The 19987-nt window shown below is 37.2% G+C and overlaps 1 protein-coding gene across 1 annotated transcript; it reads right to left on the minus strand.

Moving 5' to 3' along the window:
• Positions 1 to 206: 206 nt before the first annotated feature.
• LOC119413224 (threonine--tRNA ligase 1, cytoplasmic) lies at positions 207 to 19762 on the minus strand. Its single transcript, XM_037680258.1, has 19 exons — positions 19587 to 19762; positions 18446 to 18520; positions 16212 to 16402; positions 15149 to 15272; positions 14617 to 14738; positions 13917 to 14034; positions 13776 to 13840; positions 13394 to 13472; positions 13097 to 13243; positions 11317 to 11415; positions 8470 to 8636; positions 7578 to 7740; positions 6220 to 6357; positions 5078 to 5155; positions 4895 to 4995; positions 3672 to 3776; positions 3430 to 3502; positions 876 to 990; positions 207 to 769 (listed from the first exon to the last, which is right to left on the minus strand). The coding sequence occupies exons 1-19, from the start codon at positions 19644 to 19646 to the stop codon at positions 621 to 623; spliced, it is 2169 nt and encodes a 722-aa protein (XP_037536186.1). The 5' UTR covers positions 19647 to 19762; the 3' UTR covers positions 207 to 620.
• Positions 19763 to 19987: the final 225 nt, after the last annotated feature.

The raw sequence follows: 19987 nt of genomic DNA on the forward strand, positions 1-19987 counted from the left end.
CACAACTGGGACAAAGCTATTCTGTCCCTATTGACAGTCACATCTTGGGTCCATGTTTTTCAGACTCGAGCTCCTTCTGGTTTCACAATAAAGAGCAATTTGTTTTTATCGCTCCTCTAGAGTCCCTGGGATGGCACCTGCACTCAGCTCCCACACACCTTATCTTGTTTCTTACAAAAGCTGAACAAAATAATCAAGAATAGACCTTTTAATTAACAAAAATGTATTTCATGTACAATTCCCTGAAGAAATCAGTGACTGACAGAAAATTTTAAGCCATTTTTTGCTGTTTTGATCAGTTTGTTTGATTTGAAAAATGTTTAGAGGAAAGGTCTGTGTGTGTTGTTCAGTAGAGCTGTTTGAATACTTAATCAGATTACAGTAACAGACATTTATACTTCATTGTATGAACTTTAGCTCCCACTTCAGGTGACAACCAAAAACTCTGAATGAAAACCAGATTGTAAAACAGGAAGAAAAGGATTTCTGGAAGAAAAGAATAAAAGCTAAGACGTGGCAACATTTGGAGACATTTATACCGCTCATCAAAAGATGATCTCAACCGGGTTGTATTTTTAAGTCAGTTGAGAATTTGTTGAAAAAAAGCTGCTCGGGAAAGCTCAGAAGTCCTCCTCTGCGTTTCTGCTCCTGGAAGCCTTGAGCTGTTTGAGGCGCTCGATGCACTCCTCCACGCTGCGCTCGCCGTGCACTTTGTTGTCCCGGGTGCGTACGTTCACAGTGTTGCTTGTCTTCTCTTTCTCTCCCACCACTTTTCCCAACAGGGAGACATGAAAAGACAAAAAAAAAAAAAAGATCTATATTTATTTGGGCAGAGTTAGAGATGAGGAAGGACAGAAGTGAATGTTGCCACTGACCCAGAATGAAGTTGTACTGTGCTAACTGAGCGTTCCTGATCTTTTTGTTCAGAGTGCAGCCGGGGTCCACATCCACGTCAGTCATGAAGCCGCTGCTGTGGAAGTCCTGCCTGACCTACAAACCACAGAAAGAATTTTATCCGTTTGCTACTTGTGATTTACAATATTTTCAACAAGGTTTTAGTTGTAATAATTACCACCAGTGTTGCCCTGAAGGCACGCAATAAAAACTACAAGAAACACAAGAAGTGTATCCAGAACGGTCTCAAATGATAAAGTCAGAAATGACAGCTCTAATTCAGAGAAAACCTTTTCAAACCCGGGGCGGACTGGGCCATGATAATGTGCTGGATGGGCGGGCCGGGTCGGGGTTTGATTGCGTCAGCAGATTAGCTGTGATCCAATTAAATGGCAACGGGGCTTGCCATACATTTACCGACAGCACGCGCCACTTCACCTCGAGCTGACCGACCGTGTAAAGGTAAAATAAAGCTCAGTTAAGCTTCAGATGGAACTTTACTGCCAGGCAGCGATCCTTCGCCCAAATGGACGTTCATTCAGCCGCTGCACTCGGTGGATGCGTGCAGCTGACGACCCAAACAGGTGAGATCCCAAAGCAGTCATGTCAGAGAATAAATCAGAACGCAGGCAGAAACAGGGTTTTAATGCTCTTTGACGGCCATGAAAGGACAAACAGCCACTCAGCTCTGATCTTCTGCCCCTTTTATTCAGCCGCGCGTCACCGCGGTGAACTTAGTTTTATGTTGGACGTTGGACATTCGAGCTCCGTGGCTTCAGCGGTGTGTTCCTCTCGTTCAATCTGATGCAGGCAGTCTGATTTCGGTCAGCCGAACTCGAATGAGAGGAACACACCGCTGAAGCCACGGCGCTCGAATGTCCAACATAAAACTAACTTCACCGCGGTCCGCCGACCGTTCATATACTATAAGCAGTCAAAGCTTAATTAAAAATGTCTGGGTTTGTTTCTGGGTTCGGACCTGTAATTACTGTTAATTTGTCGGGTCAGGTGGGGTTTGGAAATGATGGCTATGGGCTGGGACTGGGTCGGGTCAAATTTTTTGGACCCGAATGCAACTCTACTCTGAATTTCCAGATATATCAATATGAAATTCTGTACCGTGGGCACGCACACAATGTAAACACAGCACTTTGTTGAATGTTCCAAAAACTCTGAGTCCTGTGATTGACCTACAGTAGGCTGGTTGTAGTCTGTGGAGGTAAACAAATATGGTGAAACTGGACAAATGTAGAGTCGAGGAGAATCTTTTTAAAGTTGTCTTATTAAAAGAGAAAAGTGGGCTGCGGTAGCTTGGTGGTCAGTGTCGTGAGCTAGTAATCCTGGGGTTGTGGGTTTGAGCTCAGGTTGAGTCAAGAAGGGCAGCCGGTGTAAAACAATTGTTACATCTTTCAAGCGAGTTCGCTCACTGCGGCAACCCCTGAAGGGAACAAACGAAAGAAACTCTTACAAATAATACGCGTTATAATTAACTACTGGGGAACAAGCAGGGCTGTGAAGCACCAAAACACACAAGGTTTTGAGGAAACATCTGCTGGACCGGTACGTTTACAGTCTCAATGGTTTAAAAACTCAACCGTCTATCTTCTGTCACTTTGAACGTTCACGTGGTGGTTGGCAGCCATTTGCTAAATGTGCTAACACATTTTTAATTTAGGGACATAATATTGATGAGAACATTTGTGCAGATTTTATTAGTTAAAATCTGCACAAATGTTCTCCTATCAATGGTAATTATTATTTTAAACTGGTCTCCAAGAGATTGCAATAAGTACTTTTAATAAACAAGTTACATTTGACTTTCTGTGCAACACAAAACGTTCAAAAATCATATTTAGAAAAGGCATTAGCATGTATTTGACGTGATCCTTGCAAAGAGGACAGGTTTAGCATTTCAGTGCATCTCTGGTGACTTTAATAAAGTCTCTGTGTAACCACAAATCTTCTGACCTACATACACAGTGACTTGCATGACAATATGTTTTTTATTTTTTTATTTTAGCGAGTCAAATCTGTTCTTCTCATCCTGAACAATTCATTGCACTGTTGACCCTGTGTTAACCTGCATATGACAAACATAACATAACCTTTCAAAAGGATACATCAGTCTGTGTGATAAACGCAGTATGAGAATAAAACGTGTGCAGTTGGGTTCAGTTTGAATTTATGAACAGAATTAAGATAAATGAGTCTGAAAAATTAATCCTTTACTGCAAAAGATACACATGCTTTTCACTGTTTTCTTCACAACTTGATTGATATCCAACTGCTTATTTATTCAGTTCCAGTTAAACTTTTGTATTTATCTCAGAGTGATGTAACATCTAAAAATAATTATTTAAATACTTTAAAGAAAGTAACAAGGAGCCAAAACATTTCTATTCTAAAGCAATGATGTGACCTATAATGAACTGCTGTTTTGTTCAGCTCTGTGTTGGATATAAAATCTTTCAGGGAACCTTGCCAACCCAGAAATGTATATTTGTACTAAGGTAGCCGAGGCAGGTTGGTGCTTACTTTCTCAGCGTACGCCTCGCAGGTCGGTCCCACGGGTACGACCATCACTTGACGGGGAGAAAGCCACAGCGGCCTGAAAAAACACGACATATCTGCATTTATATGAGGCCAAACACAATCTTCAAGAAATGTTCTACAAATATTTGTACTCAAAGAAAACTGAAGTGTTTATACATAATAACCAGAACAATTATTGCAAGAAAAAAAGTAAAAAACATTTACTAAAAAGTCTGTTTACAAACCATTTTCCTCCATAGTTTTCAGTCAGAATAGCGATCATCCTCTCTACGGATCCCAGGATGGCTCTGTGGATGATCACTGGTCTCTTTTGGTCATCACCATCATGACTACAAAGAAAAGCGAAACAAAATGTACACATGAGAAACAAGATTCTTAAGACAGGACTACCTTATTAAAATCTAAAAACTACTCTACTCGGACTCGTTCTCGCTTTTATTTTTATTCATCATATTTGCTCTTAATTTAATCAAGAAGGTCTCACTGAGATGCATCATCTCTTCTTCCAGGGAGTCCTGGTAAAAGTGACGGCATGATAAAAAACAATCTGTTTTTGATAAAGGTTTCACACACAATCCATTTCTAAAGCGAGTACAATAAATGGCACCTAACTGATAATGAAATAGAAAGTGAATCCTGAGAACTTAAAAGTCTTTCCTGAGATTTCATCTCAGTTTCTTTCCTTCTATTGTTGCTCATTCTCTCACTCACACCTAGGAGCAATTTAGATTTACCAATTAATCCCTTTAAATTATGGCATGTAACGTGAGCAAGCAAAAAAAAAAAAAAAAAAATCATAATTCCACTAAGCTCTTGTTTATTATGCTGATGTCCAGCTATTTATAAAAGGCACTGATATTTTTGTTAAACCTAAATATAGAACTAGTTTAAAGGGTCGGTCAACGTTGATACATGGAATAGGACTATGGAATAGTTTGGAAACTGATGTTAAAACAGCTCAGTCAATGTCTGTATTCAAGAAAAAAATTAAGAGTATAATGTTGCAAAGATATATGTAATTTGGTTAATATAAAATGTTTTTAAAATCATTATATTACTATAAGTTGATTATTTGTTTCATGGTTGACTAATGCATGAATTGCATTGATTGTTTAGTTGTTGAAAAATTGTTTTCATGAATGACTATTGCTTTAATTGATTGTTTGTATTGATTTTTTGTCTAAGAAGGGGCAGTTATTATAAGATTTTTTCTTCTTCTGCTTCCTTTCATTTTAAATTTTCTTTTCTGTCTTTTTTTATCCATATGGATTGTAAATTGTTTTTTCCTGTGTTTTAATTTGAAATGAATAAAATAAATTAAATGAAATACATGTTTTATTAATTCCATTATAACATCTCCCTTTTCCTCCAGATAAGTGAAGAGCTTTTGTAACATTAAACATGTAGATTTAGTCACTTCATGAAGAAAAGAGAATTGAACCGTTACCCAACAAAGCTGAGATTAAAGCGGATGGGCAGCTGGAAATCAAGCTGTATGGTGGCACACTGATGGTATCGACCGATGGCGTCCTTGATTTGAATATCAATCTGCAGACACAAGACGTGTGGTCAGCATCTCTCCTGCTGATTTACAGTTAAAACTGCACCAACGATGCACTGCGCGCCTCACCTTAGGTCCGTAGAACGCTCCGTCACCCGGGTTCAGAATCCATTTCTCTCCAAACTCATTTAAACTGTTCTCCAGTTGCTGCAGAGAGAAAAACAACAAGAAAATAATGATCCGTTGTTCAACCAGGGATATTGTAGCAAAGCTACAAGTAAATAAAGCTTAATATTCAGACCTGACCTTTACTTTATCTGGACGTAATCACTGAGGCGAGAAATGTTCACATCTTTATGTTTTATGGTTGTGCCTAAAGATTAATAAAATGAGCGAAATGCACTTTTTTTTTTTACTGCTTGTGCAAAGTTTATCACACTTTCTTTGTTTTTGTTTACTTTCACAAACACCAAAAGACACGGAAAAAAATATAAATTGAGGAAGAAGAAAAATAAAATTTAGATGATGGAAAAAAAAAAAAAAAGCTTATAAAACAAACAAACAAACCAAAAAAATCCACCAACCCAATTAAATGTTGCAGAACTGTGTTCTTCAGACTGCTGGTGGAAAAGCAGGTAAGTCACTACATTTTATTCAGGCGTTGTGCCAGACAACTAACACCTTCTCATCTATTCAGAGCCTGCCAGCAAAGATGAACTCACGATTCCGTGTCCTTCATTTGAAAGTAATCCTTACAATAAAACATAAATACACACGTTTTTTTATTAGCTGTCATTTTACACAGATTCTCTGAACCAAGTAGTCCCAGGATGGATCCGTGCTGGGTTTTATCTGAAGCTAAAAGCAGAATTCATTAAACGCTCATTATCAGTCAGTGCAGCTCGATCTCGTTATTGCTTAATCGTGCTTGTTTTAAATACAAGCTGAGCTGATCAGAGCTGAAGCGCTGATTGAATTGATATATATATATATATATATATATATATATATATATATATAACTGTGTTAATTTGAACATAGGCAGGCAGATGAATTTATAATGTCTGGTGAAGAGGAAGAACCTTTTTATACCAAATGGCAGGTCTACAGAAACCTTTTTTTCTGCGTGTATAAATCTCACTGCCATTTGCCCTTTATGAAGAGTTGCTGGTGCTTCTGTCAACATAACATGTTTACTGGTGAGACTCTGTGCTGAGAGGTATTCAAGGTTTTTTTTAATGAATGGAGAGGAAAAACTATATTCTAGTTACCTTTTCAGCTTGGACCCACATCTCTGGATCTCCCAGGAACTTCTCCGGTCTTGTGGAAAGGTTGAGTTTGAAAGTGAAGCCAAACACTTCATACACAGTTCGCAGGAAGTCCAGGCAGCCCTTAATCTCCTCTTCTATCTGCGATTGACAACAACAGAAACTCCATTATAAAAACAACTCAGCTCAGGAACGTTTTTGGTGACAGTCTTTAGTCGATCAGAGAGCTCACTGATATAAGTCATATGCTATATGTTTGTGAAACATATTTAAACATGATGATATTGCAGATCTATTGGATTTAGTCAGCTGCAATAAGCAGAAAATAGTATAAAAATTAAGAAAAAAGGCTTAACATCAACTCTCAAATGAATCATGCCTGTGAGTTCTTACAGATTCAAAATCAACTGTTTAACAACCAGTTGGGATGCAAAGACAAACCATTAAACTGTTTTGTTTCGTTTCACTCTCAGAATGTGGATCACTTCTAGTGTCACAGACTCGAAACCAAAAGTTAACCGTGCAGAAGAGTTTCACATTGCTCAGATTTTCTTAAAGCAGTTAAGACTGAGAGAACAAGCAGATGCTGCAAACAAAGAGACACATTTTAAGTAGTTATTGTTGAACCGAGTGTAAGTGAATAATGACCCATCTGGTCTAATGCCAAAAAAAAACAAAACAGAATTAGTCTAAAGCTGGCTGCAAATTGCTGGATCACCACATCTGAACCCACTAACAAACAAATCATTTAAGCTTTCTAAATTTCTGTTTGGTTTAATTGTTGCTGGCGGTGATTCAGGTCAAAGAATTAGCAAATTGTTAATCAGGGAGCAGCAGCATGTGGAGCTTTCATCTACAAACTATTCATCACTAATAACAAAACCACCGTGCTGCAAGACACTGATCCATTGAGAGCTTTTAAACCTTGACTTCTTGCAAATGAGAACTGTGTAGTTTCATTATTTTCTATAAACAGCGTGATTTTTTTCTTTCCGAGAAAGTAATAAAAATTGTTTTTAACAAAAGTTAAACAATGTGCAAATGTGAAGTGAATTACGACTAAAATGTAATTTATAAAAAACTGTACTATTGAGCATTGTATTTTTGAACACAGAAAATATTTTAAAACTTTTAAAAAGGTAAAGTCTTTTTGTCTTTAAACCTAGACCTGACATTACTCAAAATGTATAACTTCAGAAATTTAAATGCCTGCTTTTATTATTAATACTTTCAGAGTCCTGACCTGAACAAACGCTGCCTCAGACGGTCACTTGAGGCAAAGACTGCTTTACACTTGTTTCTGTTAACGAGGCTTTCCCCTGCAAAGTGTTTTTTATCGAGGCGTTTGGTGCAGGTCTCACCTGCTCTATGGAGCAGAAGATATGCGCGTCATCCTGCTGGAAACGGCGAACTCGGGTGAGGCCAGTCAGCGCTCCTGACAGCTCGTTTCTGTGCAGGACACCAAAGTCGGCCATGCGGAGGGGCAGCTCTCTCCAGGAACGGGGACGGTGATCAAACATCAGACTGGCGCCGAGCAGCACAGCAAGCAGAAAGTTAAAAAAAAATGCAACTGTCAGCTTCAATCTGGAGTCACCACGACGCTGGAAAATTGTTCCTCTGATTCAGTGCTCCTGTGAAAGGCTGAGTGTAATCTTTGATGTAGCTGATAATCACCACAACAAAACACGCTGGCGAGCTCAGATTGGATTCAAATGTGACGTACAGAGGACGGCAGAACGAGCAAGGCAGGTTAGAAAAGGAGACAAAGGATTTGAACACAAAGACTTACAGATTGGAGCTACATTCTGCAGTGCAGCGTTCAGCAGTAAGTGGAACTGGGTCATTTTACGACTGAAAACACCGCAACTGCATCAGCCCATTATGTGCTGAGCTGAACTCATTAAAACAACTTCTGTAGCACAGAAATGTAAAGGTATTTCAAAAAGGCAGAGTCAAGAACTGATAAGCTTCTGTGTACAGTCTCATAAAGCTGCAATTATGAGTCTTATATTTACTTCCAAAGATGAATATCGTATCAAAGCCAAACATTTTGCACTCTGAAAGTCCTCTTTTATTTATGCTAAAATACATTAAATGTTGATGTAAAACAAGCACCCCTGCCTCCTACACAGTCATTTCTTTGATTACAGGCTGTGTTTTCATTTCTCTTTTTATTTTTACATTCTCCGAGTGCCAACAAAACCGTAATTCATATAAAAACGTACTAAAATATGTACAGCAAAGAAACCTCACCAATGTCCAGGGCAGTTCATGGGTTTGAGAGCGAAGGTTTCCTTCTCGGCTTCAAAGGAGAACATGTTCTCGCTGTAATGCTGCCAGTGCCCGGAGGTCATCCACAGCTTGCTGTTGTAGATGTTGGGGGTCACCACCTCCTGAAAACCCCTCTTCCTGTACTCACTCTGTCAAATAAAGACCGAAGTGTTCCTCATAAGACAGGGGTGTCAAACCCACTTACAAAAGGGGCCAAAATTAAAACCTTTTTCAAACTAAGGGCCGGTTTCAGAATCTACTCAAGTTGGATACCAAACATCTTTTCTTGGTTGCAGGTTCCTCAACAAGAGTTAGATTAGTCTCATTTGATTGCACTTTTGACATCATAATCAAGGATTACTGAAAAAAATTGAAGTTATTAAAGTATTTTACATTTAAAATAACATATTTGGGGCCAGATAAGATGTCAACGAGGGCCACATTCGGCCCCCGGGCCTTGAGTTTGACACATATAAGATATACGGCGCCTTTTTGTCTTTCACGAGATACTTTACGGTCTAAACTGAATTCTGTTAGGGGCTTTTGATTGTAAAGGGTTTGAAGAAAACTAATATGAAAATACTTAATTTTATAATCCAAGCCTTAAATATAAGATACGAGAATATCCATGTGTTCAACTATATTATGTTTAATGAGCTTGTTCTGTCTTATTTATATCACTTCCATAAACCAAAGATACGAGTATAAAAGAACTAATAAAATAAAAGCCGGTGCAACAGATTGTAAATTTCCTGTCAGAGTTACAGAGAGGAATTTCTTGTTTCCATCTTCTCATGCACAGTCTTTTAAAATCAATTCTCATTCTTCAAAATCTTCTCAGTTAGAAATCCATTTATCCACATTAAAGTGAAAAAGCTTCCGATGTGTTTTCCACTATGACTGCACACAATGAAAACTAAGATTTGAACAGCTATATTTTTGCTTTGTGTAATGGAATAACAGAGCTTTAATGCGGTCACATATTTTTGATTTACACCTTTTTAAAATATTTAAAATGTGAGATGGGCTATTCAGCAAGACATGATTAAGTCTTATCAAATGTTGTGCCAAGGGAAAATACAGATGATATCTTAGATGAGATAACAGAGAGCTTAAAGGGATAGATCAAGTATTTGGAAATGGAGTTCTGCTTATGAACAGTTAACATCTTACCTGTAATAGATGGCTCTTTGAACTGCAGTAGTTTGGAGGAAAAGTTTAATTCTGACTGGATTGATGAGCTCACAGCTAATTCAGGCAAAAACAAGTTATCGTAAAATAACTAGTCTCAAAACTTCTTGGTTCATGCATTATTCTATAAACCTTTACAGCACTGCAAATGTTGCATTGCAGTTATTCTAGCCCCCCCAAAAAACCATGAAATTCTTGCATCAAGTGCAGCCATGTTAAACGTGTAAAAATAAACAATAATTCCATCTAAATACTGATGTAATGCAACATCAGCGGTACAGTAAAACATAAAATATTATAATGCACTATAAAACTTGACATTGGAGTTGATGGCAACTCTTTTAGGTCTTTGCCCGCTTGGATTAACCTTTAACTTGTAAGTCCAGTAAGTCCTAGTAAGCTAATAGTTGTTCATAACATTTTCCTCAGAATCCTACTCGAACTATCTGAACTATCATCTTAAGAACAAGCTTAAGTAACTTAATACTTCTCAATTTTTTGGGCTTCAATACTAAACAATTGGAACATGAAGAATGATCATTCAGGACTCTACACCTCTGCTCAGCATTATGGCAAAGGTTAATGTACAAGTATTCAGCTTGATAAAGAGATGCGGATTGTGATGCTGTTAAAGCTGAACATGCAGCATATGTTGGGTCAGAGAAAATGTAAGCTAAACAAAGATATCGCATGAACACGACTTCACAATCGACTGAATGGTCTATTTAGGGTTTTTATTTTCTGCAGCCAGATTCAGTCAACAAGCAAGCGTGTTGCTAAAATGTCTAACTGATTGAATGATTTTTCTATATGAAGCCATTTTAGCTACACAGTTTAGTTTTATTCTTTAATCTTAAATATTTTCAAGTGTCACTTAAAATACCCAAGCTCTGTTTTTCCGCCCATTTCCCATCCAAACACCTAAAAACATCTCACTTTGAGAGCTCCTAACGTCACCATTACTGAAAGGTTGTAATTGAAGTTGTGTGTGCCATTTGAACACAACACTATACATTTACTGCTGCAAACACTTTGTTCATGTTACGGTTTGTTGTGACGAGCATTTGCATAATTGCATTGAAACGAAATGCTTTATTTGTTTGTGTGATTTGTAGTTTACGTGAATAGCTGTATCGTTTTATGCTAATCAACATGCAAGGAATAAAAATCAGACTTTTGCATAACTTCTGCGCAACTGATGAACGATTTAGTAATGAATAAATAATTGTAACTAAACGCCTAATGGTTGATTCATGAAAAAGGAAGGAATTACATCTAAGGAACAAACTTACATAGCCATTTATGTTTTTTTTTCCTCATTAGCTTTCTACTTTTTCTCATTTAAAATAAAACAGAAGTTTGAAACCTCTAAAATATCTGTTCATCACCAAATCCCTTATCAGCAATATGCTTACGATTGAAGAACATGTGACTGTGTTGCACTGAATGTTGATGATAATCATAAAATGTTCCTTTAGGAGCAATTAAATGCACATATCAAATCTGGGTTTTTTTCCTTTTCCGTTCTGATTGCAAAAGTAAACTTTCTGCCTTATAACCCTGACTTTTGTTTGGCCCCGAGAGCTTGGAGTGAGATCAAAGCAATTATCCTCTGTGGGCCTGACAGCTCCAACTCACTCTGATGAACTCAATCAGCGAGTTGTAGATGAAGGCCCCTTTAGGAAGGAAGAAGCAGCTCCCTGGACTCAGTTCATGGAAGAAGAACAGATCCTGCTCCTGAATGCAAAAGATAAATAAATAGAAGTTAGAGTAATGGAAAATTAAAAGCAAGTCGCACATAGGTCAAATTGGTTTTTGTTTAAGATAATGCAAAACCTCATTACGTTATAATTCCTGCCTGCGCATGCTCGTGTTCCTGCTCAGCTCGTTTATCCGAAGCATAAATACAGCTACAAGAAGACACAGCCTGATTCTGTCTTAAAACTATACTTAAAGAAGTCTAACTGAATGCCAATGTCATAACTCATAATTACAATTATTTAAATGTCTTTTTACAAGTATACACTGTAATTGAACACTAGTTGTAACACCAACACTGCTCAAAATTTACCATTAAAACAATCCCCACCCCCAAGAATTACCTTTAAACACATTTTTTTTTTTTTTAAAGTATGACCTGGTAACATCCGGCATAATCTAAGCTCTTATATTTTAATTTATTGTGTGAATGTTTATGAAGCATTCACTCTATTGTGATCCATTTTTCTTCCGTACGTTTTTCAGCATCTTTCTCGTTCCACAATTTTTGTGCCATTTCAACAAATCATATCAAAACATTCTGCTCGTTCAGAAGGGTGCTATGACATTTGGTATTGGTACAACTTTAGCTTTTGGAAATATTTAGCCTTTTCTGCCATTTTTTTTTTCCCTCAGAAAATGATTTGACATCCTTCAAATCTTTAGATCCGTTTACATTTTACTGCTTTCACATTGTGTTCCAGTTCAGCTTCCTTGTGCAAATTTAAACTTTGTTTAGCTACTTTCAGCTAATTCAGCTGTTTTGTGCTCGTTTCAGGATCTTTAGGATCTACAACACTTTTGTGCTTCTTCTAATTTCTTTCTGCTAATTTCAGCTTGTTATGCTCCTTTCAGCTTATTTATACTTACTTAAAGCTGATTTTAGCTTTTTCAGCTTTTTCTACTTTTGTCACACACATTTCAACTTTTTTCAGCCCAATTCAGAAACAAATGTGTTCTGTCCACTTGCTTCTGGTACTTTAAGCTTTTTTCTGCTTTTTAGCTACTTTTCAGCTGTTTGTTTTTTTATTTTCCAGATTATTTCAGGTAATTTCCATTTTTTGGCGCTCATTTCTGCTTCTTTCAGCCCAATTGGGCAAACGTGTTCTTTATGCTTTCTTCTAATTTACGCTTGTTCTACATTTTCAGCTAGATTTTTAGCATATTTTAGCTAATTTCAGCTGTTTTCAGGTGAAATGAAGTTTTTCATGGTCATTTCTGCTACTTTCAGCCTAATTAAATTATTTCTGCTAATTTCAATTTGTTATGCTCCTTTCAGCCTACTTCTGCTCATTTCAGTTATTTCAGCTACTATTTAGCTGTTTTTATGCTAATATTAGCCTTTTAAGCTAATTCCATATTTTTTGCACTCATTTAAACTTTTGTGTTCTTTCTGCTTTCTCCTGCTGATTTACGCTTGTTCTACATTTTCAGCTACGTTTTAGCGTGTTTTTAGCTAATTTCAGCTGGTTTTCAGTAAGTTCTTCTGCAATAAGCATTCACACAGCATTTTTGCAGGAAATGCAATTTCTCTCGTTCAACTTATATTTGACGTATATCATATACATGTGAAAATAATGCTTCTTTATATTCATAAATCCTGCAGGTAACAAGTTTAAACCTTTCTCTGCTAACAACTCCTTCATATTTCTGCTCATACCCGGCCCAGTTTGCGGTGATCTCTGTTCTTGGCCTCCTCCTGGAACTTCTCCCACTCTTTGAGCATTTTGGGGTCAGGAAAGGAGATTCCGTAGATCCTCTGGAGGGTTTCCATGTCTGCTTTCCCCTCCCAGTAAGTAGAAGAATTCTAGTGCAACACAAGAGAAAAAAAAGACTTTCATCCTTCTTTAAAGTCCAACAAACCCCCTGAGAGTAAAACTCAGGATAAATCTGCTCCAGAAGTGGGAGCTAACTAAATATATACAATAACAGCATGCAGCTGTTAACAAAGACCAACCTTGTGGATTTTAAGAGCCTTGATCTTTCCGGTGTGTCTCACATGAGGCCCCCGACACAAATCAATTAGAGGACCGCATCTGAAATGACACAGCTTTGATTGTTGTTTCACTCTTTGTCGTTTTGTTTCAATAAAACTAAGCACTGAATAGAGCCCATTTGTTTGTACACTTCAGTTTCTTTTTCCTTTTTGTAAACGCATCCCAATAAAAACTGAAATACAAGTTCATTCTCATTTCTCCGTGAGCTCTCTATCCAGTAAACGGCAACAAAAATAGATTTCAAAAAGTCATGGATGAAATGAATTATATGTTGTTCACAGAATCTGTAGACAATAAAGCTCACAACGGTTAGAAAACAGTTGCTGGGAGAAATGGTCTCACCTGTAAACGGTCGTAGTGGGAGTGGTGACTTTCTCATTCAGAATGCGGCACTTAAATTTGTTGTACTGTAAAAAAGTAGAAATACCTTGAGAATATTTACATATTACTTCTTTCCCATGTATGCATGTTTGTGTTTAATACCTTAAACATTTCCAAAAGAGTTTCCTTCTTTATTTCCAGTCTTTCAAACGGTTGCTTTTCCTTGATGATTTTCTTGCACAGAGTCTCCAGACAGGGAAAGTCATTACTTGATACACCACTGTTTGAAAGAAGGTAACGTCAAAATTGCACATTGCACATAACCTCCAGTGCTTAGTAAAATCTCCTACAGTTTCCAAAGGGCATCATGGATGCAGCCTTACGTTTACCCCCCTGTGTCTGCCCAAAGGTCGAGAAAATAAAATACTTTAAGTCCTTGGCTTTAGGGCTTAAACAATGTCAAAATAACCTTGTAACAACCTCTAACAAAGCCATTAGCAAGAAATGAGGTTGTAGAATTGATTATATAAAAATGTCCTGCAACCTAAAGCAAGTAGAAAAACATTTAGTGCAGAAAAAAAAGAAATGAAAATCATTTATAGGAAAATAATTAACAAAATGTCAAAGCTGAACTAATTTTTGCTCTTAGTAAACCAGTTCTGTAAGATATATATATATAAAAAAAATAATAATCAAACCCACACCCAAGACAAATCCAGCTAGACAGGGTTTCATAACAAGCATTGTTGGCCATCAACCTCACTGAACTTGTTAAGACACCTGCTACGCCCTCAAGTACAAACAAAGAACTACAGTACAAGTACTGTTTGAGACAACGCTGAACCCAAAACAAGCAACTCACTCGTGCTCCAAAAACATATCATAGTAGAAGCCGTTCTCAATTGGGGGTCCGTAACAGAGGCAGCCTCCGTACACCTTCTCCATCGCTTCACCAAGAATATGAGCACTGGAGTGCCAGTAAACCTGCAGAATACACAGAAGGATCATCCAGTTAGAAACTGTCGTGCTTGATTCATTAAAGTTGATTCTTTATTCTCAGGAGAGACAATTTATAGTAAAAGCTCAAGCATCCAAAGATTTTTTTATTTACATTTATAGTGTCAGTGTCTGAAAAATAAATTTGTTGACAGCTTTAGATAATTTACATCTAATTTGTACATTTATAAATTAAGAGTTTTTAACTTATTAAAATTCTGAGATTAGAATATTGGCGTTTCTAAAAATTACAAAATAAGCAAATCTAACACCTTTTCAAAAGCTCAGAGACAAAATCTGCTCATTAAAAATTTGTCCCACTTTTCAATGATATTTAAGTTAAATTCACTAATTTTTTTAATCTTTCCAAAATGAGACCAGAGCTGATGTGAACTTACAGCCTGAGCTTCTTCATCATCAAACTTGAGCAACTGAAGGCTGCAGTCTTCTTCCAAAGGTCTGTCCAGGTCCCACACATTGTTATTTACTTTGGCAATCACCGTGTTGTCTGCAAGGCCTTGACTGCACCAGAAAATATAAAAAGATTACACATAAAAATAATGTTGATACCAATAGCAGCGACAATATACGTTTGATAAATCCTTTTAACACCAACTATAATAAAAGGGTAAGAAGTGACCGCTCCAATTCCTCTTACCAGAGCTCACAGTTATAAGATATACATTTAGATAAAACTGCTCCAATTGACAAAAATATCTAAAATTACAGAGTATTGTTTACATCGTAAACCACTGTTTAAGAATTGTTTTGACTTGTTTACATATTAACTGTTTGTGTGACACAGTTATGCCAACGGGACCAAGACGTCACGGAGCCATGAGCATAAAAAGACCTACTTTATTTTTCAGATTATAAAATGTACTGGATTATAAGGCGCATTAAGCAAAATTAAAACATTTTGACAGATTTTTGAGCGTTGTGTACCATATAAAATCGGTTCAAGGTCAGTAAGCACAATCAGAATTAATACACAAGGTATTACAAGGCTCATTGTTGATTTTTGAGAAAATTAAAGGATTTTAAGTGCAACTTATAGTCTGAAAAACACGGTGATAACGATGCTTCTATTGACAGTTCTGCTCACTTTATGGTCTGAACGCATTTCTGACACCGACTAAAAGAACATTGTCAGATATTACATGCAATATTTCATCAGGACTTTTTGGACAAAATACTCTTTTACTTTGTGTCAGATGAATTAATTGAAATGTTTACTTTAACGAACAGTCAAAGGTTGCCGGTTGACATTTGTTGTAAGTGGTTTTAATAACTTTGGGGTTGTGAACCCTTTTGAAAAAGAGTAACACTAATGGTAGGCTGCATAAATAAAGCTGACACTTCATCTCTGGCAATCAGGTTTGAGTTCTGTGATTTTTTAATTCTACATTATAACAAGGTGTCACATTGCAATAATTACAGCAGACCTATAATTACACTGACCTGATTCCACACGCCACTTGGTATGGGGTGGTCTTCCAGGATTCTGCATCCACCACCTTCCCATCAGGCAGGGTCACCTTGATTGGTTTGCTGTCCTTTGCAGCTCTCCCTGCCATCAGAGCATTGTGCTCAGCTTTCAGCTTTGCATACAAAGTAAGACGCTCCTCGATGTACTGAGGTGGTGGTGACAACTGGAGGGAAACAAAAGCTGCACATAAATGAATTGGAAACGGATAATTCTCTCCCCATGTAGAACATTCATTGTGTTGTACTTTGAACAAATTATGCACTTCTCTAGAACAGAAAAACAACGACAGGTTCACTGTTTATTGGTAAACTGCACATAAACCTGATCATCAAGGGACTGCAGCTAGTTGAGCTGTGACATTGCCATTGAATGTATCTGACCAACAACTACCTTCAAAGCAAAAAAAACATGTTTTTATTTGCTATATTTATGTCAGAAATATTTAGACAAAACAGCAAGGAAACAAAAAAATAAAACTAGAAAAACAACAAGCTTGACAAAGCTAGTTAGTGAAAATTGTATGTATGTATGTATGTATGTATATATATATATATATATATATATATATATATATATATATATATATATAAATAAACAAACATTTGTACATACACGCACGCACACTTAATTATTATGTATATTGGTCTTATTCTGTTTATTCTCCCCAATTGTTGTTTAGCAAATGTTCTTTTCCATATTTCTTTTAATACATGGAAAATTAAAGCAAGTTTTTACTGACGTAAATCTTTTTTATCCTTCTTGTAAATATATTCAAAGCAAAGCCAGCTGATTTGTACTGCAGCAAACAAATTTAAAGAACTGTTTGTCTAAGAGATTTATGAAAAGACAATTTGTGTGCACTTAAAAAAAACTAAATCAACTTATTATTAGCCGCACTTTGGCAGGCAGGCACACTGTTTTCATAAAACGCATCAATACAATTCTCAAAATGTATTTTTTCTTGAAATTTCTTTCAGAATGACCATTTAAATGTTATACAGAGTTATCTGAAGATTATTTTACAATTTTTATTATCAAACAATACAACAATCTACGGCAGCACGGTGGCACAACAGGTAGAGCTGCTGCCTCTCAGCGAGCAGGTCCCCGATTCAAATCCCAGTCCGAGGGCATTTCTGGGTGGAGTTTGCATGTTCTCTCCGTGCATGCGTGGATTTTCTCAGAGTACTCCAGTTTCATCCCACAGACCAAAAACATGCATGTTAGGCTGATTGGTAACTCTAAATTGTCCCTAGGTGTGAATGAGAGAGTGAATGGTTGTTTGTCTTGTTTGTCTCCATGTGTCCCTGTGATGGACTTGCGACCCGTCCAGGGTGTAACCCGTCCCTCGCACAGTGATTGCTGGACATGGGCACCAGCGACCCCCGTGACCCAAAATGGAAGAAGCGGGTAAAATATAATGGATGGACAACAATCTACATAAATATACATTATAATTAAAATGTTTGTTAAAATAAAACATACATTTTTAAAAAGTTTTACTCTGAAGCCCCCAGTATACTCCCGCGTACGTCCATTCACGCGAACGTACGCGTGTACTGTACGCAGAGGGTTCAGACTTCATACTCGAGCGTCCACCCTGAGCGGCTGCAGTCATCTTCCAAACAAGGGGCGTTTACCTTCGGGACAAATTGAGGTCGCCAATTGGTCATTTGCTGACACGCCTACTGGATTGATTGACAGGTCAGAAAAAAGAAAAAAAAAAAAGGAGCGCTGGCAGCCTCAGTTGTGTTTTGTGTTTATATGTTGTTAATAAAAAAATCTAAAAAAAAAAACGGAGCGCTGGCTCTGCAGCCCACTCATCAAACCAGTCCACCAGGAAATCTCCAGACCCTCCCGCAGCCATGCTGGACCCGAGTTTAATTCGCTCGTGACAAATTCTTTCATTTCTCACCATTTCAGTCATGGCATCAACGGAGGAGGAAGAGATCACTTGCCTCTTGGCAAAAAACAAAAGAAAAGGCCAGATCAGGGATGAAGAAGGGGAATTTAATACATTGGTGTCGCATACAAAACAGTCCGTCGCTGAGCAGTTTATTGTGCGACACCGCGTACGCGGTCGTAAAAATTGAGCTTTGCACGGACATGCCCTGGGGGGTACGCTGGTACCTCCGCGTACGTACGTGCGTACCTCCGCGTACGGACGTACGCAGGAGTATACTGGGGGCTTTAGTTGATAACTCACCTCAGATTTGCCTGAAGAGGCGGCAGCAGGTTTAGTTTTCTTCTTCCCTTCATCTTTACCACTTCCAGCTGACCTCTGTCCAAAAGTCATAACATAAAGGTAAAATAAGTTTTATTAATTAAAAAAAAAACAACAGCCATTCCATAAAAAAGGTATGGAAAAAAAAAAGTAAAAAAAAAATGTAATGTAGAATACTTTCTATTCTACTTTCTATTTCTATCTACATTGGCAACCTTAAAGTGTAGATCTTGTAGACAGTTATATTTAGCAAGACAGAAACAAGTCACATCTATTTTTCCACATTTTGAATCTATTCAAACAAAAAAGGTTAAAAAAAAAATTACGATCTTAAGAACTTCAATCACTGGCAACACTTAATGTGCTCCTGTATCACCTTGCAAAAAGATCTGAAGCTCTTGACCTTGACCTCTGAGTGGTTTCAAACATCTGCTAAGTTCATGACAAAAACCAAAGCAGACATGTTCCTGTTTTTAGTTTTCTACATATCTTTACAGCCAGCTGTTTTTGTTTCGATTTGTTAATACCATGCTCTTTCATTTATTCTTCTCAATTTATAGTCTTTGTTGTCATCATTCTTTGTTAAAAGCAGGTCTCTCTTGTAAATGAGTCTCCAATGAGCTCAATAAGAATAACCTGCACAAAGTTTGAATTTTTGAATGAAATGTGGAATTACAAAAAGAGTGATTTTGACTGAAAACCTAATTAATTGACGCATTCAGTATATTCCGATTCATAGAGATAATCATGATCGTTAAAAAAAATACTAAGATAGTAATTACACCATTAAAAATACAAGTTTAGGCAAAGATATGTTGAAATACAAAAAAATCTATATGGAGTTTGGCACGAGGCTAAGTTAGCCAAACCAAAGAAACCGAAGATGCTCACGTAAATGAAACATAGTGTTAGCAACGCACTGCATCAACATATTTATACAAAAATTAAACTATGGCATGTTAGCTTTATAGGTTCAGCCATTAAAAGAACAATTAACATAAAAGTGACAGCTGGCCGAAGAAATAGCGCCGCATTGTTGGTGGAAGCTAATGACAGCACGTACATGTACCACGTTACAGGTCAGGCCGAAAATAGTTATACGCTAAAGTCGTTTTATTATTACCTTTGTCCCTTCGCCCACATTCAATTCACTCATTTTCTCCACGACAGTCGGTTCGGCCATAACAAGTACAGGACTTTCCTATTTTTAGAGCGTTTTGCTTTCAGAAATCCGCGAACTACAGGAAGTAGTACCGGGTGAAGAGTGATGACGTCACTCGGACATTCTGATGCAACGTTGCCTCCTGGGCGGAGCTTCGTGAGATAAAAATCTGAAATTATTCATCAATGAGTGTATGCATACACTTTTTTTTTACAAGGTGGCGTGAAGGTTGCATTAAAAAACAGAATTGAACAGAATTTATTTGTGTTCTTTGTCAAATAAACTGAAACTTGTTGCAATATACAGTTCTTGTGCAAATAAATCATCGGTTTGACACAAAACTCAATTGACAAACAAAGTTA

The sequence above is a fragment of the Nematolebias whitei genome, chromosome 8 (genome assembly GCF_014905685.2).
Source record: "Nematolebias whitei isolate Nwh7 chromosome 8, NemWhi1, whole genome shotgun sequence".
Taxonomy (NCBI): Eukaryota; Metazoa; Chordata; class Actinopteri; order Cyprinodontiformes; family Rivulidae; genus Nematolebias; species Nematolebias whitei.

Bases quoted from the DNA above. Each gene is read 5' to 3' on its own strand.
- LOC119413224 (XM_037680258.1), bottom strand. From the start codon at position 19,646: ATGGCCGAACCGACTGTCGTGGAGAAAATGAGTGAATTGAATGTGGGC. The intron at 11,416-13,096 runs GTATGAGCAGAA...TTTTGCATTCAG, and splicing joins ATCACCGCAAACTGGGCCGG to GAGCAGGATCTGTTCTTCTT. The intron at 770-875 runs GTCAGTGGCAAC...TGTTGGGAAAAG, and splicing joins ACAGTACAACTTCATTCTGG to TGGTGGGAGAGAAAGAGAAG.